General features: G+C 43.5%; 1 protein-coding gene across 1 annotated transcript; it reads left to right on the top strand.

Moving 5' to 3' along the window:
* The first annotated feature begins 422 nt into the window (after window positions 1–422).
* LOC127308944 (dolichol kinase EVAN) lies at window positions 423–4,703 on the top strand. The gene is made up of 14 exons (XM_051339880.2): window positions 423–697; window positions 1,244–1,356; window positions 1,502–1,687; window positions 1,782–1,886; window positions 2,199–2,269; window positions 2,349–2,423; window positions 2,650–2,873; window positions 3,038–3,227; window positions 3,331–3,396; window positions 3,509–3,597; window positions 3,690–3,804; window positions 3,889–3,940; window positions 4,023–4,123; window positions 4,223–4,703. Exons 1-14 carry the CDS (start codon window positions 501–503, stop codon window positions 4,334–4,336), a joined length of 1,698 nt encoding a protein of 565 aa, XP_051195840.1. The 5' UTR covers window positions 423–500; the 3' UTR covers window positions 4,337–4,703.
* The last annotated feature ends 13,471 nt before the right edge of the window (window positions 4,704–18,174 follow it).

An 18,174-nucleotide genomic window follows, 5' to 3' on the forward strand; every position in this document is an offset into this window, starting at 1 on the left:
TTTTGTCACACATTGCACCAGGGGCAGAACTGACTTTGTATGTGAAAAGTTTACACCGTTAGCTCAAAAAATACACTAGAGTGTCATGTGAGGCATAAATTTTACACAAGTGACCATAGAAGGAAGCAAAAAAGTTGAGAGTGTCACATAAAGCATCATATTTTAGGACTAGTGTCATATAAGGAATTATTCTCTCATATAATTGTGTGTACTCCATTTGGCATCATGAATTACGAACTGGATTGACCATACTCCAACAAACAACCATGTACCGTGTGAAGGCGCTTGGCCGTGTCGCCGACCGCCAAGTCTGACCGGACCGAGCCTGCCTGGTCGTTTGGTCAGTCACCCACCAAAGCAGCGTCCCAGCCAAGCCAAGCCAAGCCAAACGGAAGCCACGCGCGAGCGCAACCAACACACAGCCCATCCCAATACCACCGGCCGGGCGCCGGTTCGCGCCGTGTCCCTGACGCCACCTCGCTCCCGGATCGGCACCGGCCATGGCCTCCTCCTCCTCGGCGCTGCTCACGGGGGAGCGCCTCGTCGTCTTCCTCTTCGCCGCGCGGGTCGCGCACGCCGCCCCGGCCCGCCTCGCGGCCCCGCTCGCGCTCCTCGCCGCCGCCGCCCTGGCCCTCGAGCTCGCCGTCGACCGCGCCGCCTCCGGCCCCGCCTCCCCGCTCCGCCGGTTCAGAACCAGGTACTGCCCTTCTCCCTTTTGCCTCCGAGTTAGAGACCAGAAAAAATAAAACGAATGCTCGCGATTTGGGGATTTTCCGCGCTTTGAATTTGATCCTCTGCGGTTCCCACGTGGACCAACAAAACTTGTAGACGAATTGGTCAGAACGATGTTCGCTAGCGGCCACATTCCGTGGCTTGCCTACACAATTGGGGAGTAATTGGCGGTGTAGTTAGGGCAATAGCGGAATAAGAGCTGAGTCCGCTGTAGAATTGCTGATTTAGGAATAAGAGCTGAATCCTTTGTAGAATTGCTGGTAGCATTGTTTTCATTGTTGTTTCGTTAACTTTTCATGTGGAATGAAACATTAAGAAGTGCTCTGGTCAGGCTCCGTTGAGATTCATTCAGGTTCTAGATGCGTTACCCCCAAGGCCCCAAACTGCAGTCGCTTACTCTTGTTGCTACATTGTATTCAGAATTGTGCAGCTACTTGATTTTATCGCCTCTTCTGCGATCTACAAAGCAATATCGTACCTAGTGCTCGTGTCTCATGTATGTACGCTCCAGGCCAGGTGCTTCGTCAGGCATTCTTCTCGGCGCCACTACTCTGCCTTGTGTCATGCTTGCACGGCTGATCCAGCTTTCGAGGATCTTACCCACAGATCCTAGTGGACCAGAAGGTATACTTCTGTTTTAGCATCTTAATCAACAATTCGCAAGTCAGCCGTCTTGTTAACTGTATTTATTTTCTGTATTATGTGCTGTTGAGATTTTCTGTGGTCCATACAGTTTACTAACTGTGCATCTTCCTGTTTATGTCGCCAGAATTTGCGTACCTCGAGATGCAGTACTGGGCTGTATCGATCAGTTGCCTCAGTGTGCTAGCATTCTTCTTTTGGCATCTGTGCCAGTCTACCAACAATGGAGCTTCTAAAACTTTGAAATATGGTTCATTGATGGCAGCTTTATGTCTCATGACCTTCTTGGTCTTCCTACTGAAATCTGATGGAGGTAGCATGCAATAAACGCACTTTATTTTTAACATTATTCAAGTCCAGTGGTAACAAGATATTGGCAAACTAATCTGTGCTGCATATTACTGCAGGTCTGTTAAGGATTGGGAAAAATGCTTATCTGCTCTTTCATGGCGTGGCTGCTGTGATCTTAATCAAGCACATCCTAGAGAAGTTCCCTTCATGTTCATCTTTTGGTTTGTACCTGAAGTCTAAGATGTAATTAGATCTTTATTTCTCTTCATTTGTTCATATCTGATTGCATATGCTGGCAGACATTTATACATCTCCTACATATCTTATAGATAAATTCCATTGCAGAAATACATATGCGTATAAGAACGATTACAATTGTCCCCACTTTTTTTAATGTCTTTTGCATGTAATGCCAGTCATTTTGTGGGGTTCTTGTTTAGTGGTGCAATATATTTGTATATATCTCTCCTTCATTGACTTGGCATTGCCACTTCTTTTTTTCATATTTACTTATACTCTGCTGTAAATTCCAGGGGAGGCACTTTTGGTATCAACTGGTCTCGTCCTTTACTTTGGTGATATGCTGGCTCATACTCTTTCAAAGGTATGAATTCATCCTAACTATATTTTTGCATAAAAGGAGAAAATCTGATTCTTTTCTTTTCACCATTATTTTGTGGCAGATGGAATTCTCGGCATCGTCAGAAGCACTCATTCACACACCTGGAACTCGAAGTGAGATAGCCACAGTTATTCAGGTAGAGTTTCTCTTATTTTGAAAGTTCTGGCTGGAGCTTCTAGTGCGTTTTAGTAACTGAGAGTAGCTCAGTTGGTGAGAGGTGTGAGTGTACACCCCACCCACCATCCAAATTTGAGTCCTTTTCAACTCGAGTTTGGATGCCTATTTTTTCTATCAGTGAAAACTTACCCAGTAATTTAAAGCAAACTTCACAGTGTGTTTATATCTCTTCCTTCTTTTGGCAGGGGATTTTGCTTGGACTGTTTGTACTTCCCCTGCTGTACAAATGTTCCCTCCAAGTTTGGGCTTACTGTCAAACACTGGGGAAGCAAAGAACACAAGCAGTTGAGAAACAGGCAGAAAAAAGAATAGGTTCTGGTGTATTTTATGTCTCATTGTTGGTGGCGTTGCTGATGTTAGTGCCGTCATGGACACGCCTTGTCGGTCTCCAAGTGCATCCATTTGGCTGGTAAGCGTCACTGTTTGCCTTTTATGGGAAGATAACAGTGAGCTTCATATCATCAATATATTGAATTTATTATTTTAACTTTGCACTTTGTTGTTTCACGTCAAATCTTCTCTGTATTTCGTAGATACCTATGTTCTGTTTGCTTACCTGTTCATTATTCACAGGGTTCTTAACTATATGTTCACCAATTCATATGGACGTCTTACTTTATGTGCATACTGGATATGTGTGATATGTGTGTCAATTAGAAGGTTCTACAATATTTCGAAGAAAAGCACAACGGAAAGGATTCTTTTGCGCAAGTACTATCATCTTGTTGCTGTCTTGATTTTCTCTCCTGCTGTTATATTTCAGGTAATTTATGTCTTTCTTAATTTAAATTCCATCAGAACATTTACTCCCTCCATTTTGATTTTTTTCAAGAGATTATTTTGTCAATTTGTTCTATGTTTTGCAGCCTGCTTTCTTGGACTTGGCATTTGGTGCAGCGTTTGCAGTTTTCTTAATACTTGAGATGATTCGTGTAAGAATCCTTTAGTTTACTCATGTTCTCCCTCAGCGCCTTCCCTTTTTCCCCTTCAGCAGTATCTGTTATGCCAAGTTTGCTCATTTCTCCCTCAAAATTATGCCCTCAGGTTTGGGAAGTATATCCTCTTGGGCGTACTGTACATCAATTCATGAACGCCTTCACTGATCATCGTGATTCTGAGATTCTCATTATTAGGTAAGTGTTCTTTGTGTTTTTCTTCCATATTTTACGACTCCTTTGCACATTCCACTGTAGGATGAAACTTGTGTCTGTTGTTTTGTTTTCAGTCATTTCTCACTCTTACTGGGATGTGCACTTCCTAAATGGATGTCATCTGGATTCAATGACCGACCACTTGCCCCTTTTGCTGGAATTCTCAGCTTGGGAATAGGTGATACCATGGTATGTCCAACATTCAGTAGGCTGTTAACATCTTCCACTGTTTGTATGTTTTATCTGATGAAAAATGCTCCTATTTGTACATAGGCATCAATGATAGGGTACAAGTATGGTGTCCTAAGATGGAGCAAGACAGGAAGTGAGTTTGGTCATAATTATTTCACGGTCCTCCTCCCACACTTGCTCTCTGATCACTTACGCATCTTTTCCTGAAATGTTAGATAAAACAATTGAAGGCACGGCAGCAGGCATAACTTCTGTGCTGGCAGCCTGCTCAATTCTGGTGTCACTATTAGCTTCAAGCGGATACATTCTTTCACAGGTTTGATCCCTTAATCTCTTTCACCAAAGTGACTGAAGCTTTATGCTGGTACTCACAAACTAAGAGTAACTACTAACTAATTTTCTCATGTTGGCACAGCACTGGTTGTCACTTTCGGTAGCCGTGACGTTGAGCCTGTTATTAGAAGCATATACAACACAGCTCGATAACGCTTTCATACCCCTCGTATTCTACAGCCTTCTATGTCTATAAATCAAGACCAACCTGTTGCACATCTAACTGACCATGAGGTCCTTTTTTGCTTACTACTAATATATAGTGCAGCAAGGCAATAGGTATAGTTATCCGGTGTATGTGATCTTTTGTACCACCTTTGATTGAAAAGAGCAGGTTTAGTCTTAGGAATTAAAAAGAAGAGAATTGGTGAATACCTCAGTACAGGGCATCTTCGGTATAGTTGGTTGTAAGGTGGAAGGACTGACTGTAACCGTTTATTTCAAAATGGTTCCGACATCAACAACATTGATCTTTCTGTTATGTGCATCAGAACGCCGGCTGTATATGAAATACCGATAAGTGTAGATTATGGTCATGCCTATGTAAATCGTTGATTTGCCAACCTTTTGTGCTGAGAAACGAACATCATGCCAAGTTGAGGCATCATAACTTGTACTGAGGTAGATGGTTCTCTACGCTATTTACAAACTGGGCAATATGCTTAACGGCTCATTTTGAGAAGGCAATTGCAGAAAGAAACTGATGGCAGTCTGACGGGCTTCCCCTGTTTATTATTTTACTGTTCAGGTTGTGCTATTCCCTTGACATTTACGTGCATATTTGACGGCCAGCAGGTAGTTTTTGTTCTGTGGATCCTAACACTCATTCGGTCTAGCCGTTTGATTCTATCGAGCACGTGGACGTTTCTGGACTAGCAAGGCATTCTGAGCAGCATTGTTGACAAGGCGTGTGAGCTGAACTAACGAGGGACACTTTGACACAATGACAAGACTTGTTTTTAGGAACGAGCAACACAACTTGATTAATCGCGCAGCAACCAAAAGGACCAGCGGCTTCACAACGAGATAGAATATCCAATAAACATGAGAGGGACGAGCAACACAACTTGATTAATCGCGCAGCAACCAAAAGGACCAACGGCTTCACAACGAGATAGAATATCCAATAAACATGAGTCTACAAACCTAGTTATTCAAACACTCAACATCCAAGAACGGCTTCACAATGACAATTCTTGCAAACAACAACTATCACTCCACGAGTGTGATGGGTTGTGTTCTTCGGCTATCCTACTCAGCCTAGCAAGCAAGTCGACTACCTGGCAACCATTGTTGTCTTCATTAGGACTTTTACCTTAGGCTTGGCTTGTGTGGCATACTTTTGCTGAGCTTAGCGTATTGAGTAGCATTGTTGGATGAAGAACTTGTTGGATTCGATTATTTTGGCCCCCTGCAAAGAATACAATTTGTAGGTAAAAACACTTGCATTAAATTACAAACATAGAATTGTATCATATCATGATCAACCATTAACTCTTTTGTTCTACTACAATTATAATGTATGCATATTAGAATAGTTGTGCAATTTGCATCCGTCAGCTTAGTAGTATAGAGTTATGAATCACATCATATATATCTAATGAAACACATGTGTTATGCAAGACACTTTGCTTACTGAATGGATGAAACCGCCGGCTCACAAATTCGGGATGCATCACAAACTTATATTGTGATAATGGAGAAATGGGCACTGAAGGATGTGTTCAATACATTCTAGAGCCATATCTTATCTGCTATATGGTATGGTTTGTCAGCCTTGTGACATTTGTATTCAGGTATTGCATATGCATTACTCTGAATAATAATGGAATTTCACCTAAAAAAGGCATATCAAGTTAATAATCCTTTCTTACCTTAGCTCTCTCACCTGCCTGCACTTAATGGGAGTCAATCAGAAGTGATGGAGCTAACTCATTTATACAACTGACATATGGGATGTATATTCTGGTTGTGGCATCTGATCATCATATACTACCAACTCTTCTATGGGCCTCGTCGATTTGTATGATTCTCAATACACAATAGTAAGAAACGCACAAGATTGGAGTATCATTGACATGTTCAATCCTATAGGATTGGAAACTACATGAATGCACCAAAGAATGTTCGACACCATAAGAAAAACAAAGGCAATGTATCCGTAGGTCTAAGTGGATGAAAAAATTCCTCCAGCATAGAGTATTTCGGAGTACTTAAGAAAATTACCGAGGATTCGAGCTGTACCGATCAAATGACTTAGGAAAATAAACACCACTTTGGTTTCTCGCCTAGCCCCGTAAAAATCCCTGAGGTGGTGAATCTTATTTTTCCATACCTCTATGAGATTATTACCCAATGAAACCGCCCTTTGACCACCATTTTATAGAAACCTTCTTATCGTAACCAAGATAATTCAAAAGAGAATTTCACTTGTTTCCCTGGTGAGCTACTTCACCTGAATCGAGAAGTAAAGGTGTATGATCCAAACATGCTCGAGTCAACGCTCACGCAGTAGCTAGAGGGAAATTTTGTTCCCATGACACACTGTCCAAAATTCAATCTATCTTTTCGTATGTGGATTTTTCTCTCCTAATGGCCTATGTATATTGCCTGCCTAAGAGAGCGCCTTTTAGATCCAGGCTTTCAATTATAATATTGAAAATGAAAGGCCATCTAGCATTGAAAACATGGCATGTGTAAACAAATGCATGGTCTCTGATTTGTAATCTAAATAGTGATGTAGTAGTTAATAATCTCAAGTTGATTATTCAACCCTTTGTCTGACTGACATGTACTAGGCCAATAATTAATGGATTTCCTCTCTGCCACTTAGGGGCAACTACTTCGCATAACATATAATTTTATTGTATAACCACAACCAATAGTTATAACCGGTATTTGCAATTGCCTATAGTTTCTCACATTTAGCGTTACTACTATATTCAACTAGCAATTAGGTAAATGTTATATTTTTCTTTTCCAGAAAGCACATCTTCTTTTTATTTGAAAGTTGTAAAAAGACTAGATGGAAAATTTGTGATTGAGCACAGGGCGCATGTCCACCCCCAGTTTTACATGTCCAGACTGATGTGCATGGTGCGTGTGACATGCTTAGGTTGTTAACAGGATGACACTCCAGAGTTTACGCGAGGCCACCTGCGACACTGCCCTCTCGTTGCAGGCGTACATCACGTAACGTCGACGCCTTGTAGCATCTCATTGGACTAGCTTCCGGCCTCTACCGGGATAGTGCACGGACTCATCGTTCATGCTGTCTAATCGGGCGTCGATACCAGCAATTCTGAAGTCCTAGTCGCCACCTTTGTTTGATGCAATGCGGGAACAACATGCATTGCTGAAGTAGTGGCCCTTGGTTTAGCAATTGATTTCTGAATGTCTCCCATTCACAACACACTACGCAACTCTAACACTAGCACTAAGATATTATAACTTTATATCGACGTCTCTTTTTTGTAGAACCGGTTCCTTCATGTTGGTTTGGGTGCTACTATCTTAGTAAAGATCGACGAGGTAAGACATGTAACATGTTATACACAAGACAATATGTAATGACACTAGGCAGCTTTCCAGTGTGTTTTATATAGGAGGGGGTATCATGTACCCATGTTTAATGGAAGGTTGGTGAGCACAACTATTGATGAACCCAGTTCTTGAAATACTTGTAGGTTGGACATCGAAGAGAGTCTCATAAATGTGAATTCGACAATATAATTCTTATTTTATTTAATATAATTCTTATTTTATTTGTTTCTCGAACCTACAAAAGTAGTACTACGAAAATATTTCTTGAGCCATTTCTATACATATGATTTTCAATCCTATACTTTTTTGACGAAAGGCAGTAGGCACTGCTTTCATTGATAATTTGATAATAGGAGGAAAAAACACGCAGAGTGCAGAACTCTGAACTTACAAGAAACAGAAAACAGAAAAGCCACCAAAACAAAAGAAAAGGAAAAGAAAGTTTCAGCAGAACTGAAACCAAAACAATACTATACACCGAGTGCTAGAAATCCCAGCAAACTGAAGTTTTACTTCAGCGAGACACCAAAATACTCTTGCCTATACTAGTGAGTACATAGGATGGTGTTTGCCACTGGCCGCAAACCCTCGCCCTATATGTTGAACCAGGCATCTAGCCACAGTGTAGTACAAGCACATGTGAGATCATTTTCATGAATATGTATGCACAGTTCGTATATCCTCAAGAAATATCGGTAGAAAACTCATGTTGTTTTGGGCTATAGAAATAGCAAGTTTTATATACACATATTTTGTCAGAAGTTTGTATTTTTGTATTTCTTAAAATATAATGTATATTCACACGAAATTTCTGAAGTATAATTTTAATGTATGTAGTCTTAGGTACGTACGTATTTTTTTCAGAATTTTTGAGGAATAAAAAGTGGGAGTTTCAAAAAAATCAAAAAATGGGATGTTTCACTTGACCGTGCCGATCGAGTTTTCTTCGAGGTTTCTTGGCTGCCAAATTCCTTGGTGTGTTGTACAACGCGTAGGACTGTATCAGATTAGACACAAGACGAGCTGGCTCCAGATGTCGTCGTGCGTGCCTGCGCTACCGTGGCTCGCACGGTGCCTGGCTGGCTGCATGTAGCCAGGAATCGTGCCCAGTTCAAACTCCTAGCAAAAAACTTAAAATAAGTCCAGCTTTTGCTTCGCAGCTCCACAAAAAATCAAACAATGTCCGTAAAATTTAGCAAAAGACGAACTCTTCTCATATTTTCCGGACTTGCTACATCGTGACGGGTACAAACCCATTGTCTAGACTGACATGTCGCCTATAATTCATGGGTTGTGGAGATGTGTTGGTGCCTAGCTCTGATGCTTTTTTTGCAAAAGAGTTTTGCGGCTTGCTCGCTAGTTTGGAGGCGGCTAGCCCTGGATATGGCAAGGAAATTGTCTGTGTCTTAGCAGGTAAAGCCTTGGAGGACATGATCAAGAAGGTGGAGAAGTCTCTCAAGAAGGTATCTATTAGAAGGATAAGAAAGAAGAGAGCCGTAACAAGCAAAGTTTAGCAGATGATTAATTGTTGGACTCTTTTGGGTTGTGTGGGTCTTGTTAGCGACGTTGTGCTCTTGGGCTGTTGGTTCTAGTTGGTTTAGAGGTCGCTTTCTTTTGTTGTTGTTCTCTTGTCAGTGTGCTCTTGCCTCTTGGTGATCCTGTTGTTGTAGGTTTTCGCTCGATTTTCTCCTAAAAACTGAGCACCTTCTTCGTAATTATGATGAGACAAAGCTTTTGCCTCCGTTTCAAAAAAAAAAAAAAATTCATGGGTTTCCTCTCTACCATTTATGGGTAAATATTTTGCATAACATACAATCCAATTGTATAGGCACTACTAGTAGTTGCAATTGCATGTAATTTCCTGCAGTTAACGTTACTACTCTATTCAACTAGCAATTAGGTAAAAGTGTGATCTATTTCCATCTTCTTTTTTTAGAAAGGTGAAAAAAACTAGATGGAAAAGCCGTGATGGAGCACGGCGCGCAGGTACACGCTCCTATCTCCCATAGGCAATATCCATCTGAGTAGGGATGGAGATGGTGGACGCCAGGTGCTGATGTTGTTAGCATGGCAACACTCAATTGTTTACATGGGGCAACCTTCTTTTTTTTTGCCAAAGAATATATTGATTTGAGTTACAGGAGCAACCTCCTGTAAACAACAAGGAACAACATCCTCAAGACCAGACCTGATCCAGGTTATAGTTTCTGCAATCGATCGACTCCTATTTGCGAACATATGGCTAGTACATGTTTGGTTCCTATGGAAGCTAGTACATGTTTGGTTCCTATCGATTACAACAAGTACCTAGGATCTAGCTGCAACAAATGTCTTATTCCATGCACCTCATGCGTAAAGCACGATCTATCGATATCTGAAGCTTTTATCATGCGTACTGTTTCCGCACTATCCATCTTTACCACACATGGTTGATCAGACCACTCTCTCGCCTTAGCAATACCTTCCTTGCAGGCATCAAGCTCAGCCTCTAGTGGAGATATACAGAATGGAATCTGTCAGCAGGCAGATAGCAAAACTGCCCCTGTATCGCCTCGCGAGATCATCTCAGCACCTCCATATCTTCCGTGTTCACTAAATGACGCATCGACATTGAGCTTCAGTATCCCCACATTAGGTTTTTCCCAGGAAAATGCCTTCTTCTGAACCTGCTATAGCTTCCTCTTTTCTCTCTTCGTCTCTTGATAATCCACTACAGGCTGCTTCCCGTTGGCATCAGTTTGTGGGCAGTACTTGATAGTCATAAGAGAATCAACATAGCTACAAAGAAATCGCCTTGAACTCTCCACCGAAGGGGCAGGTTTGTCATGGACGATTTCATTCCTCACGTGCCAAATCCTCCTAAGTGTCATGAGAATCCTTGTGCGCTCTTGTTCTGTCCGTCCATCAAGCAGATGGAGGACCCAATCTTCTCCCGAATTTGAGAATGGTGCCACGTTAGGCAGGCTCCACTCCTCCGACATCTCCTGTCAAATAGCTTTCGTCATAGGACACCTGCAAAGGGCATGGTATGAGTTCTCACATTCCACACCACAGATTACACAAACGTTAGATATCTCCATTTTCCAGCGTCGTTTATTGTCCCAAGTAGCAAAAGAATTAGTGGCGAGCTTCCAACCAAAGGTGCGTACCTTTAGGGGGCAGGGCAGGGCACCCCAAAGTTGCTTCCAAATGGCCCTACGTCCATCCGGTGCCCTGCTAGCGGCGGCTTGGAAAGGCCGGCATTTCTCCTCGAGGCCGAGCAGGTACGCGGACTACGTGGGGCGACCTTCGACGCTACCCTCTCGCCAAAGGCGTACATCACGTAACATCGACGTCTTGTAGCATCTCACTGGACTAGCTTCCTTCACCGGGCAAGTGCAGGTACTCGCCGGTCAGAGTGTCTAATCGAGTGTCGAAGCCAACAAATCATGAAGTCCTTGTCGCCGCGTTTGTTTGATGCAAGGCTAGAACAACATGCCCTGCTGAAGTAATGCCCCTTTGTGTAGCCGCTGATTTCTGAATTCCTCCCATTCACAACACACTACACAACTCCAACATCAGCACTGTCATTTTATATTGACATCTTTTTTTCCTAGGATTCCAACTTCATCCATGTTGGTTTGGGTGCTACGTGCTATCCTAGTAAGATCGACGAGGTAAGACATGTAACGTGTTATAGGAAAAACTACGTGTAATGAAACTAGGAATCTTTCCGGTGCTTTATAAACGAGGCATGCCCATGTTTACTGGAAGGTGGTGAGCATGCACAACTATGGAGTACTTGTATGTTGAACATTGAAGAGAGTATCGTAAATGTAAATGTTAATTCGACAATATACTTCTTATTATATGTGTTCCGCAAACCTAAGAAAGTAGTGGTATGAAAACAGTTCTCGAGTCGTTTCTATACATATGATTGTCAAGGCTATACTTGGAAGTACATAGGATGGTGTTTGCCACTGCCTGCAAACCCCTGCCTCCCACGCCATATGTTGAACCGGGTATCTAGCCATGGTCTACTACGTAACATCGACGTCTTGTAGCATCTCACTGGACTAGCTTCCTTCACCGGGCAAGTGCAGGGACTCGCCGGTCAGAGTGTCTAATCGAGTGTCGAAGCCAGCAAATCCCGAAGTCCTTGTCGCCGCATTTGTTTGATGCAAGGCTAGAACAACATGCTCTGCTGAAGTAATGCCCCTTTGTGTAGCCGCTGAAATCTGAATTCCTCCCATTCACAACACACTTCACAACTCCAACATTAGCACTATAGTCTTATATTGACATCTCTTTTTTTCTAGAATTCCAACTTCATTCATGTTGGTTTGGGTGCTACGTGCTATCCTAGTAAGATCGATGAGGTAAGGCACGTAACATGTTATAGGCAAGACAACGTGTAATGGCACAATGCATCTTTCCGGTGTGTTTTATAGAGGAGGTGTACCCATGTTTACTGGAAGGTTGGTGAGCACAACTATGAAGTACTTGTATGTTGAACATTGAAGAGAGTCTCGTAAATGTTAATTCGACAATATACTTCTTATTATATTTGTTCCGCAAACCTAAGAAAGTAGTGGTATGAAAACAGTTCTTGAGTCCTTTCTATACATATGATTGTCAAGGCTATACTTGAAAGTACATAGGATGGTGTTTGCCACTGTCCGCAGTGCCTAACCGTCCCCCGCGCTATATGTTGAACCGGGCATGTAGCCACAGTCTACTACAAGCACCTACGAGATTTATCTCGCGAATATGCATACATGGTTCGTATATCCGCCAGAAATTTTGGTAGAAAACTCGTGATGTTTGAGGATATAGATAATTGCGGGCGGCAACAGACGGCCACAACTTTTGTCGGTTGTGTACTCGGTGGCTAGAGAATGTGGTTGTTGGTCAGCATGACCTGCTGGGAACTTACGATGGCAACCAAAAGCACAGACGGCAGCGCTGCCTGCCGGTGGCGGCGGAGGTGGACGACATGGTTTGGCAACAAGGAGTTCGTTATGTATGCCATTCATCCCATTGGCGGGAGGGCCTGGGGTAGCCAAATGGAGGGCAAGTAGGATGTGCTTATTGTCTGGCATGACGCATCGGCGGCCAAATTTGGTGAACGGATGGATCGGACCGTGTGAGTCGGTCCACTTGAGTCGCGCCGCTGCAGCGTGCACAACCTATCCACCAGCCCACACAGATAGTTTCAGATGGCCTAGGACCTAAAATTCAATACTGCCCGACTTTAAATTAATAAATCCCCGGCGAGGTTCACAAAATAGTACACAATAATGCGTCATACAACTTAGCTAAAGAACTACAATACTACCACCGACACAGAAACACTAACACAACAAGCGACTAATTACAAAAAGCGGCTCGACCCAAGAAGCCAACAAGGATACGAGATGACATGCCAAACACATGAAGCACGTGGAGCTTCCAAAGTCCTTAAGATCTCCTCTGTAGGTACAGCTCTTGTAGCTCGTTCATCATCTAGCTAAGGCCCTCCTGGTTTTTAGTCTTGGAGTTAAAACTCCACGGCTGCAAGAACAACATAATTTTGTAGATAATATCAGAGGGTTGGTTAGGCGCTTTCTTCTCAATGGTTAGTTTGTTCTCAATTTGCCAAAGCGTCCAGAATTGGGCTAGAAACAGCACGCAAAGCAGTCTACGGAGATAGCCCGCCAAACTAGACAAGATATGATGGAATTAGGCAAAGTTTGCTGGGCGCCAATTGCACCCCAGCAATTGGAGCAAGTGCGCAACACACTCCAGGCAAAGGTCGTAAGAGAGCAAGAAAATAAAATACGCGCAACATCTTCTGGGCGCCACAGAGGGCACACATGCCATCCGAGGGGCCATTGCAAGTAGCTATCTGCATACTGGATGGAAGTTTATCGAGCACCAACTGCCAACAGAAGATCTTTATCTTAAAAGAAACAACAACACCCAAACATCTTCAAAATGTGCAACTTTTTCCCCTTGCGGTAGCTTGCCATACGTGAATTTGACCATGAACTAACCGGAGTTTTCGAGATGCCAGATCTGATCTTGTTTAGGTAGCAACTTAAGGACTAGCTTCCTTCACCCGGAGAGTGCAGGGACTCACCAGTCAGACTGTCTAATCTAGTGCCGAAGCTAGCAATCCTGAAGTCCTTGCCACCGCCTTTGTTTGATGCAATGCTGGAGCAACACGCTTTGCTGAAGTAGACGCACTTGGTGTAGCCGCTGGTTTCTGACTGCCTCCCATTCATAACACACTACACAAGTCCAACATTAGCACAGTAGTTTTATATTGACATCTCTTTTTTTTCTAGAATTTCAACTTCATTCATATTGTTTTGGGTGCTACGTCCTATCGTAGCAAGATCGATGAGGTAAGGTATGTAACATGTTATAGGCAAGACAATGTGTAATGGTACTAGGCATCTTTTCGGTGTGTTTTATAGAGGAGGCGTAGCCAAGTTCAATGAAAGGTTGGTGAGCATAACTATGGAGTACTTTGTATTTTGAACGTTGAAGAGAGTCTCGTAAATGCTAATTCGACAATATATTTCTTATTATATTTGTTCCGCAAACCTAAAAAAAATAGTGGTACGAGAATAGTTCTTGAGTCGTTTCTATACGTACATACGATTGTCAAGGCTATACTTGGAAGTACATAGGATAGTGTTTGCCGCTGTCTGCAAACCCCGCACTATATTTTGAATCGGGCGGTTAGCCATAGTCTACTACAAGCACCTACAAGATTTATTTCGCGAATATATATACATGGTTTCTATATCCGCCAGAAATTTCGGTAGAAAACTCGTGATATTTTGGGCTATAGAAGAAACAAAAATTATGTACTCATATTTTTGTCGGAAATTTGTGTTTTCTGTATTTCCCAAAGTACAATGTATATTCAAACGAAATTTCTAGCGTGCAATCTTAATGTAAGTATTTTTTTCAGATGTTTTAGGGTCTAAAAAGTGGGAGTTCCAATTTTTTCAAAAAACGGGATGTGCTCAAGAGCACTGATGCAAGGATAATAGAGGAAGATGCTGTTTCGGTTGACCGTGCCGAACTGCCGATCGAGTCTTCTCTGGGGTTTCTTGGCGGCCAAGTTGGTTGGTGTGTTCACTGGTAGAAAAAGAGGCTTTAGTCCCGGTTCGCAACTGCCATTAGTCGCGGTTGCGCAACCGGGACCAATGAAGCGCGACTAAAGGCTCCCTTTAGTCGCGGTTGCTTACGAACCGCGACTAAAGGCACGTCCACGTGGCCGCAGTAGTTCGTCGGGGCAGAGGAACTTTAGTCGCGGTTCTCCTGGCCAACCGCGACTAAAGGCCTCCGCAGGTTTAGGGTTTTAGCCCCCCCCCCCCCTAAATCGGGTTTCTTTTTAGTTTGTATTGTTTTATTTCTTTTATATTTTATTTTGTATTTTATTTTAATTTTGAAGTAGTTTCAGTACACATATTCTATGGTACTATATACATGCATATGAATGTACAATTTCAAACAAATTTGAAATTAGAACCAAGAAAATTCAAGAGGAATATACAATATATATTCAATATCGGATGACCATATACAATTTTGAACAAGTTTCCATACATAATTTACGGCATCAGAAGTTCTACGTCCTCGTAATGCTCAGAGGTGTATCTCCGGATGACCTCACAAATATAGTATCCACATAGATTGGTCCCCGGTGGTTGAATATCCCCAGTCACTGACATTCTAAATTCCAACTCTTTTTTGAATTCACCGACCGTTTCATCTGTGAACCGTCTCCAAACCCTACGAGGCAAAGAAAATTAAATGAACAAGAGAGTTATTAGTTACTTGATGTTAGGAAATGAACGAAAGAGGCCGATCGATATAGAGCGCAAATGAATGAAAATAATTACTTTTGCATCATTCTTCTCATGTCGACCCAAAGCTTTGCACCCATATTCAGAGAGTCGATGACGAGAACTGTGGAGGTGTGAAATTGAATTACTAGCAGAATCCAGTGGAACACAGTCATGCATAACTCATCGATTAGCCACATACCATGCATGGAGTAAACAAAAGAGAATATGCTCAAGACAGAAACACTCACCCAAAATGGTAAGGAAATAGAATTTCACTTTTGAGTTGCTGCTTTGTAAGAAAAAGCCACAGGTCTTGCTCCACGTCGGCGGGGTGTTTTTCTAACACATATCCATTAACGATTTGTGGGTCAATGAACCCAACATCATGGATGTTCCTTATTCTGCATTCCCTAATCTTCATTCTGCATAATAGAGTACACAACAATATAGTTAGGACAATATATATAGTGCAGGCAATGAACGAGATGGGGTAGAAATAAATCACTTACAGAACGTAGCAACTGATGATAGATTTGTCGAGCTCGCGCAGATTGAACAGCTGGAACAATTCACTCAGATGAACTGTTACATAGTAATGTTTGAAGTGATGCTCATGTCTAACTTCCGCATAAATATATTCTTTGCTGGCGTTAGTTTTTATGTAACCCTTGTACCAACGTAGCAGATTTTGCATTTGTGGGGGTAGATCCTCTTCCTGCGCAGGCTCGTCGAGAGGCCCATTCGGCACATATGTAATTGCTACCTCACTCATTGGCGCCTCCTCAAGGCCTAACAGTGCACGAAGAGTCATACCGATCTGGGCCGCTTGTTCTCTGGCACCCGTTGCAGTCATTCCCTATGCTGCCGCAGCTGCTATGATTGTGGGGTCCATTAGTTCAGCATCCGGACCGGCGGCTTTCACTATGAGCGGGGGATCGATTGTTTACTTTGTTCCCCGAGCTGGGCAACTCGTTTCCCGCTTTTTTTACTTTCTAATTCTTTCTCGGCCTCCTCCAAGGCTTTCTTCTCCTGCTTCTCCGCCAAGTCTTTCTTCTCCTTCAACATGAGTGCTTGCCTACAAAGTTCACGTGCATAGTCGTCAGGCATATTCTTCGCGGCTTGGGACAGTGTGCTCAAAAATGACTTAGCCCACTTCTTTTCCTTGTCAGAAAATACTGGCTTGGGCTCAGGCTCTCTTTTCGCCTTCATATCCGCCTTCCATTTCTCATGCTGAGCAGCTGCGGCCGCGTCGACTTCCTCGGCACTACGTTCTCAAGGCCTTGTGGGGAGAGGCTTCAGTGATGGCTCCGGTACCTTTGTGGTTTTAGGTACATAAGGATCCGGGTTAATAGTCCAGGACTGCTTCTGCTTCTTCGCCGCAGGTGGATTGGGGGGCGGCATCTGATCACCCGCCGGATGAGGACTGGGGGCGGCAGCTGATCACCCGCCGGAGGTTGTGGATTGGGGGGCGGCGTCGGCTGACGTGAAGGAGGTGTAGGTGAACCACCACCACCACCAACACCGCCACCGCCACCACCACCGGAGGGGGGTGGACTTGTTGGCCTTGGCGCCTCGCCTGGAAACTTGATAAACTTATTTTTCCATAGAATGAACTGGCGCTTGACACCTCCAAGTCTTCTCTCCCCTTCGGGTGTAGCATAGTCAATCTCCAGGTCCTCAAACCCTGGGACTATGTCCTCCACCGTGACACGAGCATAGCCATCTTGAATGGGGTTGTTGTGGTGGAGTGCTCCAGGTAAACATGGTAAAGCACTGCCGATGGCTACCTTCATGGAAATGTTCCCCAATGGATAATGCAGATGACATTCTTTCATCTCCTGTACATCGTCCACGGGGTAGCGAGGAGGCACCGGTGCAGTAATATCGATCGTCGGTGCATTAGCACTAGCCGGCGGGGCTTCCATGGAAGCCACGCTGCTTCTCCGCTGCTGGCTTCCGAGATCCGCTGGATGATCTTCATGCGTCCCAGCTGCCGATCTTTCTTGTACTAGTATATTCAGGGTTTTCTTCATCTCATCGAATTCCGATGCCAACCGTTCCACAACATCTGCATACCGATCCGTCTTTCTCTTACGGCTTCTGTAACCGTACGGGTCATCGTCCTGGGAGAACCCTACTTTCCACGGAATGACGCCTTTGCCTCGTACACGTCCTAGGTGTTCAGGATTCCCGAGGGCTTTTGTCAGCGCGTCATTCTCTCTGTTGAACTTGATCTTCCCCTGTTGAGCATCCCTCATTCCGTCAATAAGGGCTTGGGTGGGTTTAAACGCTTACTTCCGGTGAACACACACCCCTGTCTCCGGTTCTAGCGATCCCCCATGCCCGTACCACCAGCTTTTGGCCCTTGGGTCCCATCCTCTGTACCTAGAGGGATTCCTCGCGCCCTCAGGTCGTTCTCCATCTTCTCCCACTTAGGCTCTGAAAGGCGATACCCTCCTGGCCCCATAATATGATTGTACTCTTTCTTAGCCGCATTTTCCTTATTTTTCCGATATTTCAATGAACTGATCCGATTACTTTTGCCTCACAAATTCTGGCCAATCATCTTTCAGTTTCTCATATTGTCCTTTGAAATCCGGAGTCTTGTTCTTGTTGACATAGTCACGGGCAAGATTTTGCTTGAATTTCCGGAATGCGTCGGCCA

Source organism: Lolium perenne, chromosome 6 (genome assembly GCF_019359855.2).
Source record: "Lolium perenne isolate Kyuss_39 chromosome 6, Kyuss_2.0, whole genome shotgun sequence".
Lineage (NCBI taxonomy): Eukaryota > Viridiplantae > Streptophyta > Magnoliopsida > Poales > Poaceae > Lolium > Lolium perenne.

Excerpts from the sequence above, each read along its gene's own strand:
- LOC127308944 (XM_051339880.2), top strand. The coding sequence starts at position 501 with ATGGCCTCCTCCTCCTCGGCGCTGCTCACGGGGGAGCGCCTCGTCGTC. Across the intron at positions 2,424-2,649 it reads AGATAGCCACAGTTATTCAG|GGGATTTTGCTTGGACTGTT; the intron begins GTAGAGTTTCTC and ends TTCTTTTGGCAG. Across the intron at positions 3,805-3,888 it reads TGGGAATAGGTGATACCATG|GCATCAATGATAGGGTACAA; the intron begins GTATGTCCAACA and ends ATTTGTACATAG.